The 22,318-nt window shown below is 42.7% G+C and overlaps 2 protein-coding genes across 2 annotated transcripts in view; one reads left to right on the forward strand and one right to left on the reverse strand.

The window, feature by feature from the left end:
* Positions 1–22,318, reverse strand: part of LOC143425504 (alkaline phosphatase) — a 202,443-nt gene that overhangs the window by 61,993 nt on the left and 118,132 nt on the right. The gene's annotated exons all lie outside the window — the stretch shown is intronic.
* Positions 1–22,318, forward strand: part of LOC143425129 (caspase-1) — a 34,524-nt gene that overhangs the window by 9,836 nt on the left and 2,370 nt on the right. The window contains exons 3-4 of the mRNA XM_076897648.1: positions 11,486–11,664; positions 16,703–16,823. Coding sequence (XP_076753763.1) covers positions 11,486–11,664; positions 16,703–16,823 — 300 coding nt within the window. The remainder of the gene's footprint in view (positions 1–11,485; positions 11,665–16,702; positions 16,824–22,318) is intronic.

Raw genomic sequence — 22,318 nt, forward strand, 5'->3', positions numbered from 1 at the left:
TTCTGTCGGACAGGTAACCAGTTTCCAGCGGAGATATAACTAGCGGAGACAATCAGGCGAAATATAGGGGGGTGCGGGCGCGTAGCGGAGCGGAAAGTCGGATGATCGCGAAACTTTATAATAACCGAGAAAACTTTTCATATTCCGGCCGGCTTGGAATGCGTCTGGATACATCGCGTTCAGTTTATAACTATTTCTTTTTTTCCTTCTCTTCACCTTCATTTTCTCAACCGATCTCCGCCTTATTTTCGTTCATGTTCTCTTCGTTGACTCTTGTTTCGGAGTTTATTTATTTATTTATTTTTTTTTTTTTTGTTACGTCTCGACAACAATAAAGCTTAAGAAGGGGGCAATTAAATTTCACTGAAAACTTTACGCGATGTCAAGTCTTGGGGGCTAGCTTAATTCGAAGTAATTAAAACTGAGCGCGAGGTGGCAATGCAAAGAAGATTGAAACGACGCATCTGCGTTTGAAACTGTGGGCTCGCACTTCGAATTGTAACATTTCTCGTAGAAGCAAAACAAACTATGACATGTGCATATCAACTTTTTGTTGTTATATTTTTTATATAAGTCTAGCTCGTCGACTCTATTGTAGGTTACAACTTGTATTCATAGGCTCGTACAGCTTTTGTTCTTTTATTTCACGTTTCACGGACGGAACGTAACGTCAACGCTCGAATCTGTAATTTTGCGACACTCTGTAGAAATAGTAAATTCAGCGGGAACACGTCGGGACAGGGTGAACTCGAAAACCGTGGACGAAGGCCCGGATACTCCCGGGATGAATTTTACCACTGCACGCAGATTATTTTCCACGATTTCATCGGCGACCGAAAGTTTCATTTCACGCGGCTGTGCCGACTTTCAATTATTCCACGTCGTTGCAGTTATCGGGAAATTTTTCGGCCGCTCGACAGGTGTTTTGTAAACGGCGTGTAATTAAACACTTTTAATGATCGCCGTTTTATTCGACCGCCGCGCGAGCGTTTCCCCCGGGTGAAAAACTGGCGTTACACCGTTTACAGGATGCCGCGCCATATGGTTAATACTATCACCAGCGAATATTCCGGAATATTAACCGGAACGAAATGCGAGGATTGCTAATTGCGAGTATGCGAGGAAGTATTCGCTGCTGGACACTTCCACGGCGTCACGAGAAATTGATATTTGCCCCTTCTTCACGGTGATTATGTGGTAAACGTGAAAAGTAACTACGATTCACTTTTAAAAATCATAGAGACCAACATTAAAGCAAACATTAAATACAATAAAACAGACGTCGTTTGATGGTAATGTAGCTCTAGCAGTGTGCAAATTTTTTCCTCTCTCTAAGCAACGCAAGACTATCCTTTTTGAAAATGCTCTCTCCTACATCCTACTCCTACCAGCACACACTCGTTATCCTCGCTAACGAATTGCCTGGGAAAACACTCTCAAGCCCCTGAGCCTCGCTTTCGTCAAACTTTCCTTTTATGACACTCTTACAAAAATATACTCTGCTTCAAACATTTGAAACTGCTGTACTACAATTTTAGGCCCTCGTCCTGATTGCTTCGATGTTTCGCTTAATTTTATTCTAAATGTTTCGTTTGCTCAGACTTTTTCGTTACTTCCAACAGGAATTACTACATAATTTTACATCAGTATAACTTGCAAGCATACCTACATATAAGACGATGAAATGTATTTTCCTGCATTTCCATATTTTTCCATAATATCCTCTTACTATTCTCGTTGAATGGTTTAATATTTCTAGCCAAGCTTCCTGCTCGCATGCAGCATAAGTTAAGGCAACAATATGGAACAAAGCTCCATCGTAACAATTGCCCTGATATATCTGCGATCAACATTTAACATTGTAAATCTAGAATAATGTAATATATTCTACTCGCTTCATAAACGGTCCCTTAATTTTACGAGATGCAATTAAATTTCGAAATAATTCCAATCGCAGTTAAATGTCTCATTAAATTCATGTCGTTCATTTTCATTTTAGCTCTAATTAATGGTTTGGCACAGAAATATATAAGTAATAGTTTTCGGCAATATAAACAATACGACTCATTCATTTTATATTCCTCTTTAGATGCGTGCCAATTACGTCAACACGTGGCATCACCATAATAACGCGTACGGTACAATAAATCAGAAAGAAAATAATTTATTGGAACATCGATAAAATATTTATTAAGTAATTGAATTTTAATTGCTACATTCGATAACTACAGTGTTATCCATTTTAATTGACTTTAATTGAACATTTAATTAACTGCTCATTATACCATACATATTTACACGTCCTCGTTAATTTTATGCATTCTCTTCTATCTGAATACATTAAATTGGAATTCCAAATTTTACCGTAAGATTTTCATTACGAAAGTCGAACTTCGAAATGGGTGAAGATATCCGTTACTGAACGTCGATAGAAGTGTTATATACGCGTGCATATATATACATTAATCGATTCCATCGTGGCGCATATATTGATTTAATCTTTAAATATCGCTGAGGCAGTAGTACGAGTCAACGATGCGGTCGACAGCGTCGCCGCAAAAACTGCTTTTCTACTATTCGGAACGCGTAACTGCGTAAGCTGCTCGACCGCATATTTTATAAAAATGGCCGTTGCTATTTCTAACGCTTCAATTTTTCTGGCAACATTCCATGTTAGCGCGGGTCGCATACCCATTCCGCGAATTCGATTCGGCTCCGAAGTGTTCACCAACTTTTTTCCATCCAGCCACTCGTCGACGTTACAATTTTTGCCCCTCGATCATCTGTTTGCGCGTTCGCTCAAGGAATACCGTTTAACGAACCGAATTACGTCGGTGCTCGAGATGCGACACGAGTTGCATTCAATTTTATTACGAACCCGCTGCCATCAATTCGACAATCACTAATAAAAATTCCTTTAATCGTGAACGATTATAATACGAATTCATTTTTCAAGCGTATAATATTCCTCTTTATTGCATTTATCTCTACGCCACAGTACTAATTACGTAATAATTTTTGCGCAATTAATATGAATCTGGATTTTATTTCATAGAGAGGAGTTACATTCAGATTTCAACGTTTCCAAAGTTGCACGAAAGTTGGATAAAACGAGTGAAAGACTGATATAATAGAATGTATTGACGTAACTTTGTTCCGTACGAAAAAGCAATAACGGCCTGTAGTAAACCCGTCACTCTCGCTAATCTGCCTTCATTCATGACTAAAATTCATCCGAACGGACAGTACCATTTTTTGGAAGGCTGGCCGTCTAGTTCAGCAGTAATACGCGTATCGTCACGGCCGGATTCGATATCGGAAACTAAAAAACAAGCGTGAACGCTACTTCTGTTTGCTGAGCAAATAGCAATTCCGTCGGCGCTTATCGGACAGCATCCACTGGAACGGTGAAAACTATCCGCCCAGCGCAGGCAAACAGTTAAATATCCCCGGAAAACGGGACAATTTGTCCATGATGCTTTTAATTCACAGTCGGAATAATTAAATGAAACTTATGGTAACGATTTGATAAAGTGACCAGTTGATCGACGTGCTGGCTCGGTAGCGTGGCAGGAGATTATTTTACACGTAAAAGTGAATCCCATGAATGTGGAATAAAATCCTTAAACTGTCATAATTTCCAAAATATTCCCACAGATTCGAACTCGATCCACTTATTTTTGCGTACGGTACGATCTCTTTGGTAGATTTCAGTGCGTACCCTGGGACACCTCGTACACCCCCGAAAGGGTAGAATAAACACATGTGCACTGATCCGGGGAACGAGGTGAAAACGTTCAATGCAATTACTCGCGGTTCGTATAACAATACGCGACGCGATTTAATAATTCAGTTCACGGCCGAGCGGCTGTTTCATGGCTCGGCACGCGTTAAGGCCTGTTCGTATTGGCCCCGTGCCAACGGGTGTTTAACAGCGGTGTAGAAGATCGAATGATACCGTTTGATTTTGGGTACGATACTTTGTCAGGGATGGTTACTATCCTGCGTTCCTAAGGAATGTGCTACGGATGATCTTCTGATCTGCTAACAGCTTGTTTGCGCAAGTAGTAAGCGTGACTGTAAGAATAGAAAAGAGATGAAGATTGCAAAGATTGCAAAGATTACTTATAGATGTATAATAACTTATACAGATATATGATAATTTTGTTCGCGTTGGAATAAACTATTTTTGTTACCTACAATTAATTTTTCTTTTCAAATTCGTAACGCGAGTTTCAAATCAGAGTTTTAGGGTATATGCAGATTCTCACGGGCACAAAGGGTAATTATCGGAGACATATAAACGCGCCAGCCAGAAATATCGAAGGCCGTGTAATTAATACATCGTCGATAATCCGCAATGTAATCGAAACCGAGTGAAAGCAACGTGTTAAACAACGCTGCGAACTATCGTGATTGTACCCTTTGATGTACTACACTCTGGAGCTGTAATTTGAAAGGCTTAGAAAATATTGATGAAGAGCCAATGGTTTGCCGATTGAACGGATATCAGTGTGTACCGTTCAAACAACAACGCGAACAACACGTCTGTTTATTTAACGTTTACTGTAATTGTTGATCGTTTCACGGATGTAATTAAATCTGGCCGGCTTCCGTTAATGCAGTTATTAATTTGGGTTCACCGATGATCGTATCGAACATTCCAAAAAAATAATAAACCGCGACATATCGAAGAGAAAAATGCACGATAGACGAGAAAGTGGAGTTTTCAGTGTCGTTGAATTCGTAAGAAGTAACACCGGAACGGAAACGAATTCGAGCGTTCGCGTCAGTTTGCTTTTAGAGCTGTATAGAACCTCGAAGCTGCGGTAGAAACATAATTTCAACAGCTTCCTTTTTTTCACTCATGAATTTAACAAGACGACCGTGCCACAATTTCCTGTATTCGAGAGATAATTTTCACGATCCACGTTCCGAGGAACTCTGCTTTCCAGTGAAAACCGAAACGCTGACGAGAAGCGAGTTCCTTCGACTGTCATTCTTGATTTGTCTTTCTTCGAAACTGCCAGAAGTACATCAGCTACCAACGAAACGTTTCCAAATATACGTGAATGGAATTTTTTATCTTCTAGACTAATATCTAAGAAAATTTATAGTCGAACTATAATGGGATTGTAAAATTTCGCGAAAACAAATGTAATTGTAATTGAGCGAGAATTTTATTGAACACAGTATTGCTTCTCTTCAACTCAAACTCAAATTTGACTCTGACTCGCAGTTCATGCACGCACATCCTTTTATTTATTTTAATAAATAAATATAAGAATTTACTCATCGAACATTCTCGATCGTTTTCCCCGGATTTCCGTGTATTCCCTTATTTTCCCAGGCAATTACATACACGTGCACGTATACTGTTTTGTAGAAATTGTACAATATTCGAGAATATTTGCAAATACATCTTTTGTTTACATACATGGCCAGTCGCAATAAAATCATTCACGACGCGAGCGATAGACGAAAAAACATTATTTATTTTAAGAGGAAATTTTATAAAAATTCTTCTAAATTAGAGAAGAGAATTCGAGATTTCACGTTGCTGTATCACTTATCGAATTTTGATTAAATTAAGTAGAATACCAGTGAAATATCGGAACAGTTTTCCAGAAAGACATGGTTTAATACTCGGAAGTTTGGAAGCAGCGAAACCGCTCAACCGTAATAATCCAAGCATTGAAAGCCTCAAATCTCTTATTGGTCGCCCTCGTAAGGACTTATCCTCTTACGGTCGACTTACTGAAAATATGTACGCACTTTGAAGATTACTGTTTTCGAAATATCATATCCACGTATACGTTATTTGAGCCTTTCCTACTTTTGCAACAGTAGCATATCTATGATATATATAATAACGCATGAGTTACTTCTGTAAGATTCTCATTGGCCTATCATCGATTCATTTGCTTCCACACAATTAATTATCCGTTCGAGTCGTGCTATGTATCCACATACGATTATTTCCACACGATTAGATACGTCTTTACGCGTGCCAATGGCAATAAATTACGGATAATTGAAAATGAACGAGAGAGATAAGTTTTGAAAGTATCTTTCCAGTCGATTATTAGCGATCAGTTATTAACGACGCGCAATCTCTGTTTTCTAACAAGCACAAAAGATCCGACACTGTAATCCACTCGCGGAAGACATTGAAAAATTTAAGCGTTCACGTCTGGCAGGATAGTTCGATCGGACGCGATGTTCCACCGTTCGATTCGAACGAATTTCGTCAGAGACGGCAGTACGTTTTTTCCGAATCGAACGCTCGCCGTGCGCTCAGCCGCCCTCCAAACGGCTGGAAACGAAGCATCGAGTGCATCCGGTCGATGCACACCTCGCGTGCCGGGTTTTCATTCGAGGATCTGAAGAGGCGCGCCACGAGAACCTTCCGGAGGGTAGATTTTTCATTTTCTGCTAGAAGAGCGAAGTCGTTCCACTCCTTCCCTCTACAAAGATTGTATAATTCATGTTCCGGTTGATTTGTAATTTTCGCTGAATTGCGAGTGACGTAAGCGTGAATTCCTCTCGCGATCGGAAACTTCCGATTGTGGGAGCCGCGGTAAATGTTTCAATTTCCACCTGTAGAAGCAGCGGTGCGAGATGAAATTGGTTCAACCAATACGTAGGAAACACGGATGAAACTTTTAATGCGTTGCGATCAAGCCATTAAAAGTCTACGATCGAAAATTGCATATCCTTGTATTTGATCAAATATTCGTATTTTATGTTCATCTTAAATATTGAGACTTTATCCGACAAAAGACCATTTCGCCCAATTTAATTTCCATTGCCCTCTAAACCTCGTTTTATTTGATTCCAGTCGGTGCTACCTGGCTAAACTCGCTGGAAGTGATCCTTTGATTTCATTAAACTCTCTAACCCTCTGATTCTACTCCGTACTCTTCGACCCTTCGACGATCCAAATTCACGATTGATGAACTCGTTGTTCCATATACCAAGGAGCTCTCTAATCTCTCGATTCTTTGATTCTCGCTAAACTCGGTCAAACTTTTTCGTGAATTGAATCACTCAACACCAATCCACCTCTGGCTTTGCGTAAAACTCATAAATCAAAGGAAACTCGTTAAACAAAAAAAAACAAAAAAAATATCGCTCGTTTCAAATCGAATCCAGTCCAAGGTAATTCACGATTACACGTAACAATATATTGTAACACTTAACATTACAGTTCTCAGAAATTCGTGCGTATTTATCGCTGAAAGAAAGAACGCTTGTACGACGAATCAATTTCAATACGCGAGCGCGCCATTCGTTTCTCCTACCGCAAGCACACACATTTCATACCACCGTCTCTCTTTTTAACGCCGCGATTTTTCAACCACGCCACAATATGACTATTGTTCACCGGGGAAAGCCGCAAGCGAAACAACGCGATAATTTCCCATCGAAAGAGCACCGTTTCCCGCGCGATAGGCGTCGATGATAACGGAAATAGTAAAACAACACGCGAACAGGAAGATTCGGGCGCACGGAACGGGCTATTAACGACCCTCATTGCCGACGGATATAATTGCAGAAATTTTCCACGGGAAACGAGTAATCCCGGGACGTTTGAGAGCTTATCGGTTCTGACCCCGGCAAATTACGTAAACTGTTCACACGGAAAAACGTACCCGCCGCCGACCCGATAATTATTTGCATTTCTTTCCTATAACTCACGCCCCTCTTCGGTGCAGTCTGTCCCTGTCACCCTATATTTTCTTCCCTCTTCGCGCGAGGCCTCTCGTACATCTCGACTCGGCGAATGGCGCGAACAGGGTCTCGTTCCAGCAGTTGCTTTCAACGTCAACCCCGTGAAGCGTACATACGTGTGAGGGAAAGCATACGTACCGGGTGTCGAACGAAATATTTCACATCAGATACCAATTAGCTGCTTCCATTAAGGTTCAATTGCTGTTGTCTTATTTCTACAAAATAACTTGCCATCCGCTGATTTCTTCTTATTTTCTACAAATTCTTTTTTGGCTTTTACTGGCTATCGCATTGTTGAATGCCAACTCTATTTAATACCGATTCATCTCAAACAATCATATAAATATTACTTATCCCTTCTGCCACTTCGATCCTATGTTTCATCCTTGACCTTTGGTTATTCCCTCCAACCCATGAAACTATCCCCTCTCAAGCTATTTACAAAATTCCTTAAATGCCAGGCCCGAAAAGCCGTAATTCAGAATGTAACACATCACGCTAGAACATATACCACGTATCTTACGAATAAAATCTGTCTTTAGAATTTCAAAAGTGTTGTACTGGAACGAGTGTGTCAAAAGTGGAATTTCCAAAATATTTGAAAACGTAATGAAATCTTGAACCATAAGTAGAAGGTACCTTTTATAGAGCGAGCACCAGCCAGAAATTATTTTTCAGAGTAACAGAACGCTCTCTGCAGATAGGGTGACATCCGTATGCATCGTTTTACACCTCTGACGGAATGCTAGATTCGCATTCGTCGGGCAAACATCAAAAGCCACGGTTGCAATAAAGTTCTGAATTTTGTGGCGCGCTCGTGTGTATCGATCAGCTGAAGGAGGGTATTCAGGCTTCCGGCGAGAGGAAGTGGATGTTACTAGCGGATATTGTTAGTAAGAGAGCTCTGATATCGGGTTATTAGAGGGGAGGGGGTGGGGGGGGGACAGGGTGGTGGAAAGGGTTCGCGTTTACTCTCGTTGCGAAGCAATTATAGAGCACACCGCGTTTCGTACGTTTGCGCGTCCTTTTGTCTATCCAAGACCGTTCCGCTCGGTTTGCCCGCGGAATTCTTTGCCGACCGGCCGGTTCTCGTAATTAATCCGAATGCAGCTGATTTGTTGGAATTAATTAACGGGATCCAATCGAATCGCGGGACGGGCGCGCATTAGCGAGGAGAAGACTTTCGCCAAAGCGTCGTGTGTAATCGTCGAATGCGAATTCTCCTGAACGGTTCGCCGGCTGCGTCCTCGTCGGGCTTTACACGGGCCGGAGGATCGTTGCGAGGCAAATAGCGCGTGAAATCGTCGCTGCTGTTCGAGAAGGAATTATCCGGAGATTTTTCTACGTCTCCCCGTGCTAATTTTTCTCCGTTACCGGTGCTTATTTGTTTCACCCGCCGCCGGCCGAGGAAATTGCAAATTTCCCCAACGATTTAATGCCGGAATGATTTAGTTCCGTTCGCGAGAACGGAAATTTCAGAAACTCCAAATTTCGTTCAGACGTTCCTTTATTTCCATTGTTTCCTCCTTTGTGTTTCTTCTTTGGCATTTATACGACGTACTCGTACAATCAAATGCCGTCTGAGTAATTAGTCGACGTTCCACTAAACCAGGCTAAGGCAGATTATGAGCGATTAAAACTAGGGTAATAAAAGTTACGGCGTTACGTACATAAACGTCCTTGAACCGCACAAAGACAAGCGATTAAACGGAACAAGTACACCAGGCTACAGGTTCAAGCAGCGCATGAGTTTCCGCGCTAGATTTAATGAAAGGATTAATTAATTCAGTGTGGTCCACAATAATGGTGGCCAAGCTGTTTACCGTGATGGGTCATACGCAAGCAAATCAAGAGGTTAACGACCACACGGTATTGTTCATTTAACCTCTCACCCTTTCCGATTCAGCTGTCGTATTGCCACAGCAAACAACATTGGACTTGAAAATCACTTTCGCAAACAATTTCAACGTTTTCAGCGGGACGGTTCCCAAACGAATTTTCGAAAGCTTTCGATTGCCAACCATTCTTTCGTTTGCTTTTGCTGTTACAAAAGATGTGCGTTACAATGCACGGTGAAACCGCGAGGGGGAAAAACAATGGACCATTTATCCGTTTGAAGATATAATTAGAAAACCTGGCACTCCTCTCGATTAGTTGATTATTAATTCTGCGTATGCATTTCTTAAGGTTTCATTCATTTCATAATTTTTCAAGTGCGATTAGACACGTACAGTTGAAAAGTAAACAGCTTAACCAGTCAGTTAACCAATCCCTTTTTATCACTTTCAATGCTAGGAGCCTGTTCCGCGCGAGTGTTTTCTTTCTTTTATGGGATGTTGCAATTACTCTGAATCTTCGAACAAACCTAAGCGGATTACGTTTTGTTTCTCCCGTAATTCCGTTTCCTGTTCCGTGAATCAATTCTATTAGCCCTCCGCGAGCTTCTTCTCCCCGTTCCATCTCCAACAGTTTCATCAATGGTACAGCAAATTGTACGTGTAATTTGTTACGGAGCTTTTCCGTATTGCCTGGCTCGATCCCTTTTTCCTGCAATTTTAAATACCCTCGTTAGATTTTCGTAGTATTATTATATCGCATCGATTATGCTCCATCGTCGTCATTAATGAACAGGAACACGTTACTGATTGAAGCTAATTAAACTGTTTAACGTTTATTCTACGCGAATCCAGTGGGACTAATTTAACGTTATCAATAATTATTGCGACCACTAGAGTTTTTCTTTCTCGAACGCTATTGACAATATTTATCGTAATTGTTTCTGATACAGTTGGAAGAGGAAATTATACAAAAGGTTCCTGGCGGGCAATTAATTTTTCCGCTGAGCGCTGTGCATGATATAGTTCGTTTTTGTCCCGAGTAGAAGGTTGGATCAGTCGAGGGTTGCGGATGACACGTTCTCGCAGTGTCCGTCAGGACCACTGGGAAGCAAGAAAAGTTCCACAGAAGTAGGAACGTTCTTTTCGCACGACACTGTCCTCTTTTCGCGGCACGTCCGTTCGGAATGCGACTCGCCGGAGAAGATACTTCACGAACCAGGGACGAACGTATAAACACGTCCTCCGTTCGTTTCCCGTATGCAATTTACCGTTCCGCGCAACGTGAAAATGTTTGCCAGCGAAAATTGTGAAACATCGTATAAGCGCCGAGTGGTACTCTCGTCTTTATTCGCTTCTTCTAATATCATATCGTGTACAAATACTTATTAACAATGGATTACCGTCGAACACAAGCGCGTTTATTCGATCCAGATAAAAATACTCGATGACGTTTAATCATCTTAATCTGATATTGAATCTAATCTCTGTTTCGAAGAAATTTCACGGTGAGCATTATACTTGGATTACAATCCAGTTGCCCTAAAAAAAAGTCTACATCGCTCGAAACAATGACCACCCTTGATGAACGTTTGATACAGCAATTAGTTAACCATCTTCGACGGTACGAGATACCAAACACACCTGTGGAGCTAAGTTCCCCTCCATCACGGCGATGCTTATCGCAAGGCATACAGAACTCGATACGCGTATCAGAACATCAAGAGGCAGCATAACCTGAATACACGGAAACAGTAAGCCTGGCAAACAGTACGTGATTTTCGTGGATGAACGTGGAAATGGCGCGACGAACTTAGCTCTACCAATATTGCTCCCCGTATCACCTGCTCGGACAAACAGTCCGCGGCCTCTGTCACGTTTGGACGGCACCGAATTAATTAATCCTTTCATTAAAGCCGCTGCGGAAGACTACACGAATGCGGACTGCCTGATCGTGGTCGCAATGTCACACGGACAATCGGATTGCCTCTATTCATCTGACAACAATATATACCCGGTTGACATACTTTGGACCTCCTTTACCGGCAACCGATGCCCATCCTTGGCTGGCAAGCCGAAATTGTTCTTCATTCAGGTACGTTCCTCCACCAGACACTCTTCTTAAACCGTAATATCACTTAAACGATCAAGATTAACGTGTCGCAAAAGCGAAGCGTAATCGTTTTTTCACTCAACTATCCGTTCAAGTGCGAAACAGTGTTTCAAGACGATTCCTCGCGTGTACGTTTAAAGCGTGCTGCGCGGACACGTTCAAAGTCTCAGAGTCCCACTTGAGCGAGCCGTGGCTCGTAAGAATCGGCATTTTCCGGGGATTTCGAGAAGGTACACGCGCAGCGCATTAACCTGCCTACACACGTACCTCCCATCTGCGGGGTTTGGCCTGCGCAAGCCGAACTGAACGCGTAAAAGCTCATCGTCGCAAAAACGAGGAAGATCTCTGGTATCAGAGACCGAGCGTGAGGTACACACGGTGGCTGGCCTCGCGCCCAAGTACCACTGTATGTTGTCGTCATTTCTAATTGGACGACCACGCGTTTGAATTAGTATACCAGCGAGTCCCATAGTCTCAGGATCATTGCTTTCGTGCGCGCAAACGCTAGTAGCATTTACATGCCTTATTGGCCTCTGTAAATGGAAACACCTGACGTAGCTGTCCAATGAGAAATTATGACATTCAATGGATAAAGTCGCAGCCAATTCTGGTCGTTCGTACGATAATTCGCGAACTTGCGTTTCAAGGAACAATTGAAGGCATTTCTCATAGAATAAAAAGGTTCAACGTAGCCACGATGCTTGGAAGTCTTATGATATTGCTCGATATCTCCAAGCCGTAAGCACGAACAAATCAAACGATGGTAGGACGGTACCGGAACGGGATAATGTAAATATTTCACGCGACGATAACGTAAATCTTGGTTTCCATCGCGGTGTAATCTAAGCCGGATCTTTTTCCATTTATCTGCTTCAGGATGATCTCTGAAGGATTTGCAACGCGAAGCGCATTACCGCAGAAACGGTGTGCTTTTTAGCTCTATCGCGAGTCCGTGAAATGCTCATATATATCCCGTAGGATAATGGAACTGTGTCGCGAAAAGGTCACATAATACACAGGAGTACTTAAGATTACGTTTACCATGGGAAAAAAGGAAACGACCATCGTAAAGAGAAGCTGATTTATTCAGCGGAGAATTCTACTTCTATTCCGCCGCTATACCTAATCTCTGTTACGCCCTTCTTCCGTCCTGCGACGAGATCCAGATACGTGCGCGAGAAAATAATTACGTTTTCTGCTTGTTCCGTTTAACATGTAGGACTCGAACGCTTCGAGATATGGCACTGTTTAACGTGAATCGATAAAGTCAGTAATGGAACGTAACAGGTTTATTAGGTTTACTACCACCAGTTAATCGAAGTGTAAAAATGCTTTCATGTTAATCCTTGAAATGAAGTCAGAACGAGACGACGAAAGTACTTGACGCTCGCGCGTACACTTGTCCACGTACATGTAGTCTGAGGGAAATTAAAATCCGGAAATAAATTAAACGCGTGTAAACTTGTTACGATGCGCGAGACTCTAGATATTACTCGTTTCAGCCCAAGCGACTCAAGTGCAAACGAGGAGGATGAAAAACAGTTGGAAATAGTTATAATCAGAGGATCCTCGAGGCATGCTTACGAGTAGAATTCATATGAATAATTTACCTTTTATTTATGTACGTGGAAAGTTTGTTTCAATGGTCCGCTTATACGTAATATCGTAAACGAGATCATTCCTCTCGTTTAAATAGTTTTGACAATTGTTGAGCGTATGAGTATGAACGGTAACTTGAAAGTCAGAAACCAACGTTACTTTCCCACCGTCTCGATAGAATGGTCTCGGGATCGAAGACAGTTCCGGAAACACGTTCGTTAATTTCGCTGTTTCGGGGAAGAAAGTTTCTCGTTACAAGAGATTAATCTGGGGCACGACGAGTTAAGAGTTCGACGATAGGGGACACGCGGAAATTGCGGGAACAAGCTCATTCTCGCGAGCGGGAAGTGGCACTAACGCTCGGGTTTTCCGGTTGTTCGCGACAAGTGGAGAGGCGGAACACGCGCGGCCGCACGGCCACACGCCAATGAAAGTGGAAAAGACGACACAGTTAATTATCCGTACGGCGTTTCAAAGGGACGCGAAAGGGTTTTATAGCTGACGAGGTTACATCTCAACTCGTTTAACGAGTTCTTCAGTACGTGCCGCGTTACAGACGTAGACCGCTCGCGACATTAAGCCGCGGAAAGTTTCGCGGGAGACGCGATTACGCGCGCGATAAACATGCAGGGACAAAAAGGATCGGCGAGGACGCGATACTTACGATGGGGAACAGGATGCGAGTGGAGCAGAGAGAAACTTTCGAGGCGGATGGGTGAAATTGATTCGATCTCGCGTATCTCCCTTTTACCGTGTCAACAATTATTGTTAACGACGTACACGGGATAAAGCTGTTGGAAATTATCATTCAAACTATAATCTTTCTTTTTGTTACAATTAATTTTTTTGCTTAAACGTTAAAAAATGACTGTACGGTACTGTTATCCTTACTTAAATTACTTTAATTCCAACTTTTTGCGTTGTCAGATTGCCCGATAATTTATTCGTCAGCACTCTGGTATTTCTATCGAAAATAACTCACTCCGCTACTTACTATGTTACATCAATCTCGCGTTGCACCAACTATCAAACTCACATTAACCCAACTCTGGATTCCTGTTCTTGCGCACCGGGATATACACATTAAACAATTACTTGTAACGTCATAGTTATCCAAAGAATATAAATCAACGGGGAGTAGTCGCGTAACGACAAAAACAAACGCGACGATAATTAATCCACGCCATCTCCGGAAGTGGAAAAGTTTACGCCGGTTAAGTCCGACCATTCCTGACTTTAACGTCTGGTACACCGTACGTGTACGAACTTTCTACAATTTAATAACCGTCAACCGGGGAACCATAATTTTATTACCCTCGCAACGAAACTTGATAATCCGAAAGATCCGTTACAAGCATTACCGCCGGTACAAATCTCGACCGCGAAAGTGTACTAGTCCGAAACACGCGTCTTGATTGCACCGCGCCGCGTATGCACTTACGATAAATAATTGAATGCCTCGCGTGACACTTACGCCAACGGCAGGTTCCGCGGTACTGAAAACAGGACGGTTATTTAAGGTCGTGTTTCGTAATAACTCAACGCGCGTTTTAATCCAGAGTTGTTCGCGGGAGAGCCGCATAAATCCCGCTCGGGCCGCGCTTTATCGAGTAACGACCGCGGAAGATCTGAAATTCTGCGGGTTTGTTCGCGCCTCGTCCCTGCCTCCCTCATCCCCAACCGTGAAACATGGCAAGTACGTTCTTTATAACGCCTGTCGTGATCGCGAATTTTTACTTTCCCTGATCCGTTTCGCAGTCGGGTTGGAATTCACGCGCGAAGCGAATCAACCAGACTGTATAATAAGATGGCGCATTAATCCAGCGCACGGTCCGCGCGCACAAGTTCATACATGATTCTGGGGGTAAATCCGCTCGCGTCTGGTGCAACTCCATTCGCCCCGGCGGCAACCACGTGCAACGGATTGGCCGTCTACGTACCATTGCATTTTGCATTGGACGTTGCGCTACATTCGTTTAAACGCGTCATTGTGTTCATGCATAGGTATATTGTTTGCATAGGCGCTCGCAATGATGACCAGCTGAAACAGTTTTCACTTATTCCGGAAAAACATTCGAACGCACGATCGCGCCCGTTCCGGAACCTCGCGCAGCCACATTGATTCGCGCGAACTTGCAAACGAGAACCCCGCGATTCTTCCGGACCGAATTCCCGCCGATTACATCGTGCCTTTCAACGTGATACATAGCAAGCAGAGACGGAGCTCGCCTAGTTGAGTGGGAAACGCAAAACATGGAGAAATAGTACGGAAGTGGAGGTGCAAAAAAATTGGACGGGAGTAATCTGTACTAATAAAATAAACGAATAATCTGTTGCATGGGAACCACGACGAGAACGATGATATAAATTTACAGAACTCGTTGATGAACGGTTCCCGGATGAAATATATCATAAATTGCTAATCAGCATCGCTTTTGATTGATATTGATTTAACATCGCGTACAATGGAGCAGAATGAAAAGTATTTATAATGCTTTGATTTGTAATAGTATGAATATGTTTGCTAGTAGCTAACATAAGTATAAAATACTATGCGTAAGCTCTGATCGATTTGAATCTTTTAGTATGTTTCATACATAGTTTGTCTATGCTACTTATAATCTAAATAATTTCGCTATCGACAGTAAATCCTATGAAATTGAATGGAGCACGTCCTGGATATGTAGTAAATTATTCATAAATTGTCATTGATCTAAATTTGTTAACGTGTTCCCCATATGGTTTACCTGTACTACTTAAAACTCGATTTCATAGAAAATTAGATCGTACAACAAGTAACTATTTAAAAAACAATAATAATTGTACAATTCCTTTGATTTCCAACCTAACTGGCTTTAAGGAGTGTAGTAAGCGTCTGATACGCATTGAACAAATAATTGAAACCTTGGCTAAGGTTACCCTGCTCCTCTGGAAAATTGTAAAACGATTTCCTCAGAGAGTCATGCCTCAAAATTGTAGCGACCAGGTAACGTTGATCGTAAATCTGGAAAGGCCATTTATGAAATCCTGTTGCCAATTCCACTTTGCGGCTCGGGAAGGTAGAACCGGCAAGCTCGGCAATTGTGCTACACCAGCAGTTAAGCGAAGCGTAATTTATAGTAGAACGCAACCAACTATGCGGTTCAAATGTAAGATCTGTAACGAGAACCTTTACGATGTCGTGTGCATGAAGGCGAGCCATGGTTAAAAGTAGAAATTAAATCCCGAAACGAGAGGAAACGGTTTTTCTTAGAACGTAAGCCCGCGAATTTGTCGGAGACGTGAACGTAAAACAAAGGCTCGCCGTTTTCTCGGATGATGCCACTTTCAAGGAAATCTCGCGCTACGTTTAAACGAGCGGACAAAGGGAGGGTGTCGCGGAGTCGACAGCTTACTCATGTACGCGTTTTCTTTTTCGCAGGCATGCCGTGGGTCGGATCTGGACTCTGGAGTGCAAATGGTTCATCAGACAGACAGCGTAGGTAGTACCTACAGCCTTCCCATCTATGCGGATATTTTGGTCGCATATTCTAGTTACGAAGGTAGGTGGATGCACGTCCGCACACTTTACTCATCCTTTTAACGGAGACGCACACACATGTTTCAACTCGCGCGTGCGTGAACAAACTCCTTATTCGGTGAAGTCGAGACGTACAACAATGCTCGAGTTAGGTACGTACTCAACGGATACGAAGTGCGTTCCTCCTTGCCGGTACCTCATAGAATTGTCCCCTTCTACGTTCACGTTTTACCGGGTGTTTGGATTCTCAATGGACGCGGAACGTGCGTGCACAATTCGCGCCTACGTTTCGAACTCAATGGCTGAGATGAATAGGCAGACTATTACAAGTCTCCTGTCGTCGTTATATCCCAGCGATTGTTTCACGTTTCTAAATTCGAATAGCTATCTACGAATATGTATATTAATGTACGTGCGTAAAGTAGCTTGAAAAATATCTTTGAAAAGTTATAAAGCTCGGAAGATTCGCGCCGCTGTTGAAGGAGCAGGTTCATAAATCTAGACGATCAGCAACATCTCGATGAATAAAATACGATCCACGAGTCAAAGCAGTTGTGCCTGTCAGAAGGATATCTCGGTTAATCAATCTTATTTGCCGTGCACCGGAAAACTGTGTCTAAATAGGGAATAATAGAGCATATGCCTTCGTAAAGAAGAAAAGAAAATTGCTCAATTACGCTTATTATAAGTCGAAGTAATTTCGCGAAATAAAAGCTGCAAGTAAGGATCGTTTCCCATAAATACCTCTGAGAGTGATCTTTCTGCCAGATACTATAATATTATCTCAACTTCTCCTAGATAATGTTATTTTTCCATTTGCTCCAATTAAGCGCAATAATTCAAGAACACGATGGTCCGGACTGAGGTATTTATTTAAAATGGAATTATTATGCCCATTAAAATGAAATGAGTTCGTCGGGCAATAAAGGATTAACTGAAAATTTCCAGGAACGGGAATACACAGACACTACATTTAATTATAACGGGGACAGCATACTCGCCTAGTTAAGAGGCATTCGACGCTGGGAGGTAAATTTGATTACGAGCTTAAAAGTTTCCGATTGGTGCATTAGCGTGTACCAAAAATCATTCGTACGCTCCGTTCCATTACCATCTACAAATTCCTCGAAATTGCCACGGAATCTGAAATCAATGCGAAAGAGCATTAGCAATCGTTTCGCTTAGCCTCGTCTCGCCCAATGTGGTGTTGCCAGTGGTGATATCAGTTTATCCGATTTAGCCTATCTAGATTTAAGCGATACGTATACCAACGACGCGTAGCTGACCTACTATCGCAGCCACCAGCCATTTCGAATATTAGGCTTAGGTGGAAACGATCCATCGACGTTCCGGATAGCTCAATTTGTTCGAGCACTCGCTCGTCTAGCGGAAGATCCGGCTCTGACAGTTACGCCGGAAAATCGATCGGATTCTTTTTATTCACCGTTGGACAATGATCGCCGTTTTGAACACCTGCCACTATGAGGCCAGATCGGAGAGTTCGCGAATGAAATACAAAAGATTATTGTCGGTAGAACGCCGGGATGACCGTTTAACTAGTAACACGCGCTTCAGCTCGCGCGTTCGAAACAGCAGAACACGAGTTTTCCCGCACGAGTTCGCGTACCAACAACAAATCCAATAATAGCTCATTATCTGCTAGCAAATCTATACCATAGAACCGTAGTTGCTAATCCCCCGCGCAAACGGAGGACGACAACGTACAAAAGGAATATTTCACGCCGCTGTCCGCTCGAATGTTCTTCGTCCATGCAAATTTATAGGAGGGAAACGAAACAAGAGCACGAACAGAAATTACACGCGCGAATTATTACGTTAATCGGCGAGTAACCCGGTTCGAGCGCGATAAATACACAGGGGGGAGGCGCGGTATTTCCGGCGTCACAAAGCGTCTTTGTCCGATGCGCGCCGTCAGTGTGTGTCGCATAAATAATTTTCGTTCATGCCTGACCCTCCCGTAAGCCGCTTACTTCTCCGAGGTACATTCTCGAGCGATGTAACGAAGAAAGAGGGATTTAAGGATGCTCGTCTCTCGTTGACTACCAGCGGGGCAATTCCTCGAGGCGGCCCTCCAAGCCCCGCTTGACCCTGCTTGACCTCCTGCGCCGCGTACATTTTTCCTCTTCCCCATCGGCCAAGCGTCCCTGCGGGACAATTAACCGATCCCCGTGAAATATTATTAACTTGACAGAACCGCCCAGGGCGTTCTCGCTTCCGAACCGAGCGATCGCACTCTCAGGCGCGGCTGAAACGCGCATGAATACCGCGCGCAAGATAAATCGCTCCGGTATAATAGCTAGAAAATTGTTTCCTCTCCGGTTGAAAATTACAAAGGATAGTTTTTATTTTAAATCTCCCGGACTTAACCGACTGTATTTTTTTAATTGATTCACAGTTCGAAGCTAACCACTCCTAGTACTAAAAACGAACGAATAATGGCGCTGTATGAATATTCATGTGTAGCTACTTATTACGGACGATGGGAAGATCCTCTTTGAGAGGATCAAGTTATTAGGATGTCCTACTTCCAATTCTTCATTTTGAATATTTCATTGAACCTGGGAACGTCGATATAAAACCGAGGTTTAATCAGCTTCCGGTGGTATCAATGGAAAATAGGGCATTGTTCACTAATGCATCAAACAGTCGGTATCGATTGCGTCTACGTCAATTAGAGGATACGAAACATTCGATTCGACTCGGAAATCTTAATCGATGTAAAATATACAAATCGGTAGTTACGTTCGTTAGTGTAAAATATTCGATTAAGCGTGCTCAGCCGAACGACCTATTTATCTTAAGTGACATCTTCCAAAGTAACGCGACCGTGGACAGTGACGGACACCCTGGAAAACGTTGAGCGTGGAAATGAACCGCAGCCTCGGACCCGAATCGATCGATCGATAGAACTTTCTCGTAGAAAAGAATGCCACGTCTATTCGAAGGGGCTCGTAATTTATTAGCCAAACGGGGGAGGCGAACAGTCGTGGATAGCTACGTGTCGAGGACATAATTTAATTAAGCTGGGAAATTTGTTGCGTGGAAATTAATTGAAAGCTCGACGTTCGACAATGTCGGCTAATTATCGCTGCGGCAGTGTGTAATTGAACTGGGTGGACCTGTTAAAATTATGTCCCTAGACAGAAAATTAGCAGCATGCTCTCGGGATGCTTTTCATGCTTTAATTTGAACTGCTTCGGCGCGAGACGGGACTGGCCTTCTTACGCCTGTAACATCTGCGCCGAATAATACCGTTACGCGCGACACATGGAACGTTGCCTCGCATCATTCGTGGAAATATACGCGGCACGCAACGTTTTCAGCATCAGAAAACTGAGATTTTATAATGTAAAACTGTCTTAGATATATCAATTCTTCGTGAAAATTAAATATTAATGGATAGGGAATTTTATTTAAGGAAAGCAGAGAATAGGGGAGATAATAATAATCCATGACAGAAGCGATACTATCGCGATTGCACACTGAGAGCCGTGATACGACAGATTTATTGTCCCGGCCAGACCGTCGCAGATATCATTGACTCGCGTCACTGGTTGAACATCGATCTCCTCGACCGCGTCATCGAATTGACAGAGTAAAATATTGAGTTGCGCGTCATTTCAGGTCGTTAGCCAGTTGATCTGCGTCACGTGTTAAATAAACGGGTACGATTGACAGCGAAACGGATGCCAATGTGGTCGAAATTGGCCGAGACCTAACGTACCATGGCTAGAAAAAGTACATTTATACATCGTTGTGTTTGTTTCAGCATTTTTACATTTTCTGGTCTATCTATGCTACAATAATTAAATAAATTCCAGGGATGATGGATTGGAAATTAATTTAACATGTCCCTCGAGAAACTTATAATTTGCAGTAAATTTCACACTTCTCGTGCCAACATTTATCATAAACTCTAAAAGTGTTTGAAAAATTTCGAGAAATGTACTGCCACTGTCACGATATGAAATGATTACCGATAACACCCCAAGCTATTTAAGGGAAACCTGAAAATAGTGCGCGTTACTTAAGAGAAACACCGAATGCGCTACGTATTTTCAACCAGTAAAGAGAATAACTGCAAATCGGATTGCTAACGGAATTATTTGATAACGTTCCCCTGACAAAGAGCCGTGATTGTTCCGCGTATATTGAATGAGGTGAAAACGCGTGATCGCGGTCCACGGACGTGTCGTTGATGGGGTAGGTATGACACTTTCCAGCTTTGTACATTATCCTGCTGTCGACATGTTGCCGCGGAAACGTTCCCGCATAGAAGCGTCCAGCTGCTTTTGAAATACCTTGGGACATGGTAAATCACTGTCGTTGCATATTCTCGCGGCGATACGTATCGTTCGTTACGAATTACAAAAACTAATCATTGTACATCTATGGTAATTCACGAATATCACGATTATATAATAGTTGTCTCGTGTTCAATTTAACGAGAAGCGTGCAAGGGATTATTTATGAAATTATTGAAAAAAAATTGAAAAATGTTGAAATCATTTTCACGAATAACTCGTTTCCACGGGAGAAAAAACTGAAACAGAGCGGAACGTGCAGAGCGAAATTCAGTGATTTTTTTCGAAATTTTATGCGCATCTTAACTTGGTACAATATTATGCCCTTCGTTAGTGTACCGCAAATTTCAACCCACCCTGAATACTTGGGACGGTATGCAACGAAACGCGGTAACGCGTGCACGGTTATACGCGCGGACGACTTTCCGAGCTTCCATCCACGATTGTCGCGCTTTCCACGGCAGCGAGACTGCGGGCATATCACCGGCGGCCGCATTAAGAGGAGCCGTGTTTCCGTCCTCGTCTATTGTGATCGATAACGAGGAACAAAGTGCCCCTCGGCGAGGCGGGAAGCCCGAACGAAAAGTGCCGCGAATACCGAGCGGCTCCGAGGAGGTAAAAAACTCTGCGAGAAACTGCTGCTTTTATAGGAAAGCTCGCCCGCCTTCGCCGCGCGAGCTTTTTCGGGATCTTTTCTTCCTCGCGACGGATGGTAAAGAGACACGATTAGACCGGCGTGGCGGTTTCAATTCTTCCGCGTCTCGAGGAGAATCGTTTTAAGGAATCGATTCTTCTTGAAAGAGATTTATTCGTTCTTTCACTGGATCGTATTGGATTTACCGTAGGATCTTTTTGAACAGCTAGATGAATTGTATCACTGAATTTGTCACGCTATTTTCTGTTATACGTATATCTGCTGAAAATTTCGTACCATTCATACAAACGGATCATAGTCGTCTGTGCTACTGAATCCTTGCAGTGTTCGATCGATCGTACGCCTACATTTCTCTACACATTTTCATAATTGTCCGATCAATTACAATCGAGGCTCTTCGTAATTGTATTATCGTGGTATATGATACGTGGACAGATTTTAAGTACTTTTCCACGTAGAGAATTGATAGCAAAGAGACGTAAAGAAAATGGCAATGGAAGCCACTCACGCTGAAATAACCTGATCCTGTACCGTAAT

The sequence above is a fragment of the Xylocopa sonorina genome, chromosome 7 (genome assembly GCF_050948175.1).
Source record: "Xylocopa sonorina isolate GNS202 chromosome 7, iyXylSono1_principal, whole genome shotgun sequence".
Lineage (NCBI taxonomy): Eukaryota > Metazoa > Arthropoda > Insecta > Hymenoptera > Apidae > Xylocopa > Xylocopa sonorina.